The following is a 10,250-nucleotide window of genomic DNA, read 5'->3' as shown; positions in this document are numbered from 1 at the left end:
ATTTGCCTCGAGTGACAGTGACTACGTGACGGGGCCCGACCCAGATAGGCAGATATTGGGAAAGAAATGGAAGAATGGCGTGTTCAAAGACAAGAGGAAAGCTCGTTACTTCTATACACCGTGAGGCTCGCCCTCTGATCAGGTCTGTTGGACTTTCTGCACTTCGTGGAGTGCCTCTGATAGTCAGCCTGTGAGCTATTGAGGAAAGGGAGACTTGATAACCTTACCGGCATTCTTCCTCGCTCGCTTCTCCACGAGGACCTGTAGGCGATCTTGACATTGACGCTTCGTCTTAACCATATCCATAGACAAATCTGTGCCATGATCTCTGTTCTTCCTTTTGAGAGACGCAAGAGCAGTCGTGGGCTTTTCATTTGACGAGGACCTGTTGCCCGTCTCCATGCTAGCTATCATCTTTGCTGGAAGCTCCCATTCCTTTGCATCATCTCTGCCATCCTCGGGGTGAGCCATGGCTATGTGGGACTGAAGAAGGCGAATGTTCTGGAATGTCGTCTCTGTGCAACCGGGTGATGGACAAATGACAAGATGTTTGACTTTGACATGGTAGATAAGTCCGTCCCTGGTGGAAAAGCTCGGCTGGTCACAGCCAGCCCAGTTACACAGATAAGGATGACAAGATTTGACGTGGGATTTGAGGTCCTTGTCAGACGAGAAAGCTCGTTGGCACTGAGGGCCAAGGCAGACGAAAGAAGGCGTCGAGTTATCAATGCTGTTAGTTCGCCCACCTCGACTTAGTGGACTCGGACCTCTTGAGCGACCTCTACCGTTACGGACGGTCATTGCATCACTGAATTCGGTCGGAACAGAGGAGAAAATGGAACCAGTAGAAGAAGTATCGGCACTGATGGCAGAAATCATACTCATCTCTCGCATATCGATTTCACCAGACCAATTGGTACAAGGCTCCAGGCCCAGCTCCAACTTGGCTGGTGATGCAGACCGATAGCAGTCAATATTGAAGTCGGAATGAATCGATTGAATTGGCTGCCGGAAGAAATCAAAAGACATGAGATCGGGAGAGACAGTAGTCTTTGACATCGACAAAGCGATTGAAGCCGGCGTCGTGGGAGGCGTCGATACTGCTTGAACGGTCCGATGCCGGACTGTGGGGCCGTGGTAATGGCCGGGACCGTTGAAGTTAACGGCCCCGCGATGGTCCTTGCGCCTGAGGTTGTTCATTGTGTGAGTTGATTAACTCACAATGGCTTTGTGAGGCTGCAATTGAGGAAAAACACGGACAAAGCAGACTTTGAGGGGTCGAACAAGGAATGGAGAAAATGCAAAACATCCGGCGGGAATTGGGGCCTTCCTTTGGTCATAGGGGACTGTGGTTGCCTGAAGAAAGCTGGCGGCCTCTGCAGAGGTGGGCGAACCACTCTGTCTCTGAGAGGGAGTACATTTTGTGTAAGCAAGTATAAGTGGTTAGGCTGATTGATGATGCGGGACATAAGGTACAGGGGGAGGGCCCAGGTGAACTATGTGGAAAGGAAATAAAACACGAAAACGAAGCCCAAAAGACCACCAGCATTGATGGCTGATATTGTCACAAACATGTTGGACTCGTTGACTACTCTTCGCTTCTCTTTTTCTCTTTCCTTATCACGCAAAGTACGTTAGGCAGACTGGCGATACCTACTTGGTAGGACTTCTGGCCCCCAACTGTGTTCGATCAGCCCCTCACGATTTGGGAGAAGTCCGCAGTTTCATAGGTATTGGTTTGTGGTATAGTGCAGGGGTGTTTTGTGCCTTATGGTAATCGTCGTACTGTAAGAGTTGCTCATACTTCTTATTATTCATTGAGTCATTATTCTTGATTACTTGTCTCGCAATGTTCACCTCTTTCTTATATCTAAAGTGTCTTGCAGTTGGAAGTTGCTTGAGAAAAGGAAACCCGTCCTAGAATTAATTATAGTTGACCTACTCAGGCTTCCTTTCTGTAGACATGATATGTAGTTGTAAGGTCGTTATCATCATTCAATTCGAGCAGTATATGTTTATGTAGGTGAGGCACCTACGCAGCAGTGAAGGTTCTGGGGTAGAGAAGTTCCTGAATTATTTCACATCAAAGAAGGGAAGCATCCTTTATCATATATTTACCTCCATCATGTAGTGTTCATTAAGATGAAGCGATAGATATTCAGGAGTCAAACCTGCCAGTATCTTACTATATAAGTGCCTTGAATCTTGGACTTCCTCTATCAATATTGTACTCTCTATTAATGGCTTTGTTGTCTTGAGTTATTGTTGTGTTGGGTGCCCTCTAAAGAGCCGAATGTTGATCAGTCGCGTTGATAATTTGGAAGTTTATTATGTTGCAACGACTATCTCATATTGAGAGAAGAAAACTTCAAGCCTTGCCAACTTACCAAGCAATATATACCAATATGTTAGCTGGAACCATATGATCTAGAGGTAATCATATTAGACCGTGAATCCAAATGCTTCGGTCTTACATAGGCAGATTCCCAAGAAATCCTTTCGCCTGATCAGGTTGCTCTCTGGCTCTTGGAATGATCCCCTGGGCACGGAGCTCTTGAGGCCAAATGTGTATCTTGGGCCAGTGATCAGTCTACAACGGCTGTTCGGATAGCTTGCCAGCATTGTCAGACCTAACAGCACTGGTATTTGATACGAAGTCCGTCTGGGAGGACAAGGAATTAATACGAAGACACAGCACTTGGAGCATGTTGTTTTCGATCTCGCTGGATATTGTGTCCCCGATAGGACTCTCCACCTCGGAAACCTGAAGAACTGGAGATAGTATTCTTGGTATAGGCAGATGGCGTTGTTCTAGCACAAGCAGAAGTATTAAGTGATAGAAGGAAGGAATTGTGCGAGATCATGAAGAAACTTATTTCTATAATGCTCACCTTTGCACCACCCAAATCATTATGGGGTATGATAATTACGCTCTAAACCAATTCTACTCTTCCACTACTGTTTTCATTATAGTGTAAGCAACTCCATTGTAACCATCATGACGCCGTTCATAAACCTCTGTCAAGTTCCTCGGCCACATCACTAAGCATCCTTAGCCCGTAGAACTTGGCTACCCTCCTCATAACTCCGAGTTTCTTGCTCACGTGTTGTCGCGATACAATTTCCTTCCACTCTCCACTGCAAGTACAGTGTTCCATAAAGTCATTCAGTCTCAGTGCGCCGCACCGGGCACATTTGAGATCCTGTGTTGTCCATTCCACAATCCAGCTCTCTACTATGCCCAACAATCGCTCTTCTATGGCGACACGATCGAACTCAGTGCCACAGAAGCCGCAGCACCAAGCAGCACCTTCGCCAAAGAGGTCTTCATCTCTGCATAGGTCTAGATCTCGCATCATAGTGCAGCTGTCACAAGATATCTGAGGAAGACGAAGGCTTTCTGATGGGTTTGTGAAGGTACCGTCTTTGGAGAACTCGCGCACCTCGAACAAGGCCAGAAGCTCTTTTCGAAGTAATCGAGCTTCAAGTGTGATATTTTTGTCAAGCGATAGAACTTGCATGAGCGATTTGACAAGCTCGAGGATAGGATTTCGAGGGTTGAGATGTGAGCCGGGAAGGGCGGGGAATGTGTAGTCCTGTGCAAGCTCTGGATGAAGTAGTTCACGCTTCTGCTTATTGAGGAGGCCAATGATGTCCTTTTTCAGAGGTTTCTCAAAAGCTTTGCCTAATAGAATTTGGCCTTCATGGTCCTCTAGGCCCTTGCTTGGTAGCTGTGTCAGACGTGGTGTGCCATCTGGGTCCCCGTTATGAGGCCGCTTGAGTTGATGCATCAACTGTATGAACTCAATTACCCAATTCTGAAATGTGGACTGTAGTCGAACAGGCAAGAATGTTGCCATCTGCCAGTGCATGACAGTTTCGAGGTTCTGTTGTTCGGCTTCAATAACCTCCTGACAGGCCTTGCCTCCGTAGTTGAACTCATCGTACCATACAAGATAGTCCCAATACTCCTTAATCTCTAAGTCAATGAAGTGAAAGAGAGGCTTGCTCTTGATCGACTTGATGATATACTCGCTATACGCATATGCGTTGCCAACCTCGGCCTTTGTGGTTTGGAGAATAAGACGATTGGCGTTGGCAAAAATGACCTGAGATCCCACTCGACGGAAGTCAGCCATGAGCTGCTGGAAGGCCTTACGAGACATCATCTGCACATAGTAGTGCAGGGCTCGATCGTACATGAAAGAGTCGGGATTCTCAACCCAGCGAACAAGATGTTGCACGAGAACATCGGCCATAGTACTTCCACGACAGGCTTCAGTCCACCATGCCTTCACCATCTCACGCAAAACCTGAACGCCAGCGTTGGCAAAGGCGTTCTCAGATGCAAGTGTCTCTGAGTCGTCAGCAGCGGGATTGAACGAGACAGAGTCGGCACCCTCAAGCTCGTTGATAAGAGATGAGGTCAGGATAGTGTTGATAGCCAGATTTCTGACATCTATGTCGATACACACGGACGAGAAGGTTCCTGGGTTGTTGACATTTGGCATTTTGACTGTGTCGAGAGGGCCCAGAAGATCGTCCTTTTCATATCCGGCATGATCAGGGCGGGCATCGGGAGACCACCAAAGCACGACTCCATTGGCCTGAAGGCGCCGGGCATAGGCAACATCGATCAAGAATCGGGGATCGTCTCGTTCCAAATTACACAGAGGCACATCGCCGTAACGAGCCAAAGCGGTGAGGTGTAGAATCCAGGATCCAAGACCAAGATAATGGCCAACGAGTCGCTTGGCGATGACATATTGCCACCCAAGAGGAGGTAGAGAGCTATCCCCCACATCGTATTTCAAGGGAAGGACTGGGAACTCTCCCAAGATAGGGACATCATGGATGAGCAGTTTACGCTGAGACGACTGGATAACCATCATCTGTGGTCGTGGCTCATCCTTGCGCATCTTCTTGACTACATCACCTATCTCCAAGTGAGCCTTGCGTCGGGTCGTCACTTGGGTAATCTTGATATGGAGTTTCTCCTGGTAAGTAAAACAATCCTGCCAGTTGGTACCAGCTGCCTCTGCATGCCGTCTAGCGAGCATCTCCGAATACATTTTGGAAATATTGGGAAGATCTTGACCAGAATCCTTGTTCTTCTGCAGAATAACAACATGGGCTTGGTCATTGGTGGTAGAGAAGATACCAAAAATCTGTCGCTCTCCAGTTGTAATGTGAGAAACGTAAATGTAGGCCAGTGGCGACGTCTCGAGATACGTTCGTGTCTTCGCTGGCCGCTTCAGACCAGCTAGATCAAAGCCTTGCTCAAGGCCCTTTCCAAGCACAGCATGTTGTGTCGCGTCAATGGTGCACTGATTTCCAAGACGCAAGACAGCTCGGATGTTCAGGGGTACTTGCTTCTCATATACACCCTCAACACTAGGATGATTAAAGAGGAGGGAGAACTTTTCGCTCTCGTTGAAGTAAACATCCTCCGATACAGTCAACTTGAAGAGATGGCTTGATGTATGACCATTGGGAAGTGTGTAATTGACCTGTTCGACTTCACAGCCATCCACTTCAACATCGGGAAGATCCTTACTCTTGAGATTGAGGAAGACTTGTCGAGGAACATTGACCTTGAGCGTATGAATCTTGGCATCGATTAGGACATATGCCATGACAATACCAGGAGTCTCAGTCGCTTTGAGGTGCAAGACCTGCCAGTTACTCATGTAAGTAGTGTGCGCCTGCTTCATGAATGTTTGCTGAAGATTGTTCACTGCACCGCCTCTTCGGTCACCAAACAATTGCCGTCGACGGATTCTGGCTTGCTTCTGCAACTTCCACTTCTTCTTCTGGTATATCAAGAATGCTTCATAGTTCTCCGAAGCACTTGGCATAACTTCAGGAAGTGCAGACATGGGATCGGGGTTCTCTGCCGGCTCAGGAGACTTGCGTTTCTGGACTGTCGTTGCAGCCTCAGAGGATGCGATGACTGCGTTGACTTGTTTGGGCTTCAAAAGCTTGCTACCGAAATCTTCTACATCATCCAGTCGAGAACCATTGAGGTTGGTGATGTCTTCCAGTGGACTCTTTTTGAAAAGATCAGTGAGCTTCTTCTGCTTCAGTTTGTCGTCCTTGATATTGATCCTCCTTTGAAGCCAGTCAGGATGTGGCACTCGAGGTACAGGGTTGCGGACCTTTTGGAGAGCCGCAGGAATGGTGATCAGCTTCTGAATAACAGAGCCCAATCGCTCCAGGTAATAATCCCAGTCAAGCAGTGCACGAGGATCAGTATCAGTAGGCTCCTCCTTCAGCCACTTCCTCAGATATGTACGCTTGACAGATTCCTCCGCAGAGAAGATGGCCACCGGAACAGCCCGTTCTGTAACAGGTGCGTTTTTGGGTCGAGCGCAGATGATGAACTTACAGTTCAGCCCCTTGTCTTTTACCATCTGCTCACCTAAGAAATCTGCCAAACGCTTGGCAGTTGTGATACTAGTTGACTTCTGGTTTCCGTACTCCTCCAGGGTTTTGGACATGCTTCGATTCTCAGAAATGAGTTCCATCAGCTCCTCGTCTGCCAATGTTGTACCCTTGCTGTGTAGAACATCCAGCCAACGGTTGGCAACCTTGGCAACGGCTCCATAACATTCGGCCAGCGTTTCACCTTCGAGGAAGAACTTGAAAATCTGTTGCTGGAAGATCTTGATGAGCTTGAGCTCACCACGACGTTTCACCTCAAAACCTTTCAACTCAGCAAGACTGCCATCATCGTTGAAGACAGCGTAACGCTTCTTCAAGTTTTTGCCTTCTTCTTTCGATGTGGGTAGAACCATGGCTTTGTATGGACCATCGACTTCGAAAAAGATGGAGTTGTCGCTGTGTGTTTCGTACTTGAGGGTCTTCTTGTCAACGAGTGTCTGGTATTGATGGTTGGTGAATTTTGCATGGACGTGGTGGTTAAGCATAACACAGGGATATGAGATGTTGAGTTTCTTGCCGCCCTTGAGTTTGAAGGAGAAGTTCTCGGGGAAGGTTGCGGGAAGCATGCACCAGATACCGTCGGTATCCAATTCCAGAGGTCGTCCCAGCCGTTCGACCAGTTGTCGAGCCATTTGAATAATGTGAGCACCGGTCAAACAAGTGACGCCAGCCATTTCGAGTGAGTACCAACGAGATCCCTTTCTCATCACATATCCGTAGAATGAATTTAGAATAACCTTGTGAGCCAATTGCAGCGAGTCGTAGAGAATAATCATCTTCTTGGCAGCATCAACCTCGCTCTGGGCAGCACCAGCAGATTGCAAGGATGACGTCTTTCCCTTCCAAACTTTGGCTTTGCCCTTGTAGTCATATCGACGATCACGGAAGTCTCGTACAGTGTTGATATAAAAAGGGTTTTCTCTTTGGCAAATGATTGCCTCTCGCACAATAGTTGTTGAATCATGGATTTTGTGGTAGACCTTCTGAGAATAGAGTTGAAGACGTTTTCGTACAAGATTGGCTTGCTCATCTGCACTGAGTTCCTGGAAGGTTCTCATAGGAGAACTAGGATATTTACCAGGGAACCTCTCGTTCTGAAGGGCATTTTTAATCATGTTATACTCATCTCGTTTTGGGGGCAAGTACTCTCCTCGCCATGCCCAAGGTAACCTTCTATCGCATGTCTTTCCTGGTCGATTGAAGTCGCAGGCAGCACAGTCGGACTCTTGGATCATAGAGTCAGGCTGCAATCGGTTGGTTGTCATGATGTTGGGGTACATCGATGCAACATCCAGATGGTAAATCAGGGGTTTTTCGTTACGGTTCGGCGCTTCTTTGAGCTTGTTCAACCTCTCGACGATCTGAGCCTTGACCTCTTCGTAGTTCTCTACATCATCAAAGTTCTTCTTCTCCTCAACTGTGATTACAAATTTGAGGGCAGCATCTAAATCACCGAGGAGCTCGTCAATAGCTCCAGGGTCGACAGCAAAATCCACCGGGATATCAGCTCGAAAGACTCCCGCTTCGATACTTTCAACGTGGCCACCGACGTAGGTCTCTGAATCGAGGAGATGTCCATCCCAGAAGGCCTCCTTTGGTGTGATATACTTATTCGGAAGTACAATTTCTCGTTGATATGCTTGCACCATCAGCAGCATCTCACAGAGTGTACCAGTTCCCTTTCTCAATACTTCATCACCACTCAAAGGCAGAATCGTACAAAGTGAGAAAATGAAGGGGTGCACATATTTCATGTACAGATAATATGTTGCAACGGCATCGGAGACAGAGTATTCGGCGAGTGTCTGGGGTCGCTCAGTCGCGTACGGTGTCATCAATTCGGGATCCAGCTCGTCTGGGTCGTATCCGAGCTTCGCGACAGTGACAGCTTTCAGGCCACGAGAACCTTGAGGTAGATACGAATCTCGGTTGACCCAATGGAAGCAGTCCATGTGCACACTGTAGTTACACTTGTACTGATCCTCGTTGTCCTTCTTCCATCCAATCTCTTGATACATATCAATTCCATTGATGCTAGCCCGTGCTTCCACAAAGGGCCAATCGAAAAAGTCACCGTTGTAAGTCGCAATTACGGTAGGCCGTGCTTCCTTGATATGGAGGAAGAACCTCTCGATGACAGCCTTTTCATCAGGTTCGTTGAAAATCATAAAGGGGCCTGGGTATTCTGGTTTGGGTGTGTAGTCGAAGTCGCCAATGTCTTCTGAAAGGATTTGGCGGTTAGTAATTAAGAACCCTTGGCCATCAATCATGTAAGAAATCATGATAATCTGATCGGTGGCAGCGTCAGGGAATTTGAGAGGCAGCTTTGATGTTTCAATATCGTAGGCCATTACTACAGGTTCAGCCGGCAACGACCTCTCTTCGTTTGGGTAAATTTTGGTGACACCATGTTTGGCTTCAACAAAGTACCACTTGCCGGCTCGTATATCTGGTTGTCCAGGTCAGTAGGTGATTGGCAAGGGTTCAAGGCAGAATGGAGGACTGTATAGAAGCAATAATCAGGGCAATGGTGAATAGTGGTCTCATGGCCTTTGAGGGCTCTGAAGTAGCAAATACTTGGTTGCAAACATCATGTAAAGTTTGTAGAAGAGTGTGGACAAGGGTTGATCATACCTAAATCTATCATTACTCGTACATGGTATGGTACATCATATTCTCTTATATCGACGATGAAGTCGCTCGCATCGGAAAGGGCAGTATTCATATTTCGGTCGTCATCTCGTGAATCATCAAAAAGGTCGAAGTCACCATTTGAGCTATTTCGTATTAGCTTGATCCTACCAAAGATCAGTTGAGCACTTACGTTGCCACCTCGGCGTAGGCATCCATAGCATTCATATTCTTCTTGTTCTTTTCCGCAATAGGCATGATATCTTTTCTCGCAGCCATGAGGTCATTGACATTGGCAAACCTCAACTCCAGAAATGTCCTTCGGTAGCCGAGTAAGTGGTTGGGCATGTTGAGATCGTCTTTCTCAACTCTTCGAATCGACTTGACAACGCCACCTCCGGCAACCCTCTTGACCCATTCTTCAACCTCAGACTCTCGTCCCTTCTTGACAGCGATCAAGAAGTATGGGTCAAATTCCACAGTAGCTTTGAAGGTCGAGCCGTCGTCTTCGATGAAATAGCAGTCGACAGCGGCTCGACCACCCGGTATCCGTTCGTCCTCTATAGATGTGGGCTGGATGTTGACTAGCCAGCCTTCTCTCTTCTTTCCGCTCTCATAACGCGCAAAGCCCATGTTCTCGTCAATGCTGTGTGCTAGCCGTGTTCGTTCCCATTTCTCGTCTGCCGACGTGGCCTCATTCCTGGACGAGGCCGCGAATGTGCGTGTCCGGTTGCCATGGTAGGCAACTTTGCCTCCTCGGCGGAAGCCCTTCTGAGGGCGACGAAGACTTGTGTTAGGCATCGAGTGTTCTGGGGGGCTCCCCAAAAGGAGTGTGGCTTAACGAGCAGTTGACGATGCCGGGTAACAGAGATTCGACATGGAGAGAGGGGAATTGTATAAGAGCAGTTTAGAAGACAGAGAAGAAGAAAAAGAATTGAGGAAAAAAAAGTTGTTTGCAAGGTCAACACTGAGCGGAGTGTTTCTGTGGAACAAAGTAAATGAAGGGAGTCCCTAGAGACTGGACCGAGATTGGATAAATTGGCAACGTGAGACGCGTTTAGACGCGCCCTCGCGACGCGATTACACCCCACTTTACTTTAATAGATTTTCGACAGAGCAACGAGACGTGCACGGGCCATCAACGCTCCCGATGCAAGCCTTGCTTGTCAAGCGTC

General features: G+C 47.7%; 2 protein-coding genes across 2 annotated transcripts; both read right to left on the bottom strand.

The window, feature by feature from the left end:
• Window positions 1–138: 138 nt before the first annotated feature.
• On the bottom strand, window positions 139–471 carry J7337_006733 (uncharacterized protein; the record flags this gene model as incomplete). Its single annotated transcript, XM_044824393.1, has 2 exons — window positions 139–176; window positions 228–471. The coding sequence occupies 2 exons, from the start codon at window positions 469–471 to the stop codon at window positions 139–141; spliced, it is 282 nt and encodes a 93-aa protein (XP_044680050.1).
• A 2,537-nt stretch (window positions 472–3,008) lies between these two features.
• On the bottom strand, window positions 3,009–9,876 carry POL2 (DNA polymerase epsilon catalytic subunit; the record flags this gene model as incomplete). The annotated part of the gene is made up of 3 exons (XM_044824392.1): window positions 3,009–8,893; window positions 9,079–9,221; window positions 9,269–9,876. The coding sequence occupies 3 exons, from the start codon at window positions 9,874–9,876 to the stop codon at window positions 3,009–3,011; spliced, it is 6,636 nt and encodes a 2,211-aa protein (XP_044680049.1).
• Between the last annotated feature and the right edge of the window lie 374 nt (window positions 9,877–10,250).

Source organism: Fusarium musae, chromosome 5 (assembly GCF_019915245.1).
Source record: "Fusarium musae strain F31 chromosome 5, whole genome shotgun sequence".
Taxonomy (NCBI): Eukaryota; Fungi; Ascomycota; class Sordariomycetes; order Hypocreales; family Nectriaceae; genus Fusarium; species Fusarium musae.
The sequence above is the reverse complement of the archived record's forward strand: the minus strand, read 5'-3'. Positions and strand labels throughout refer to the sequence as shown.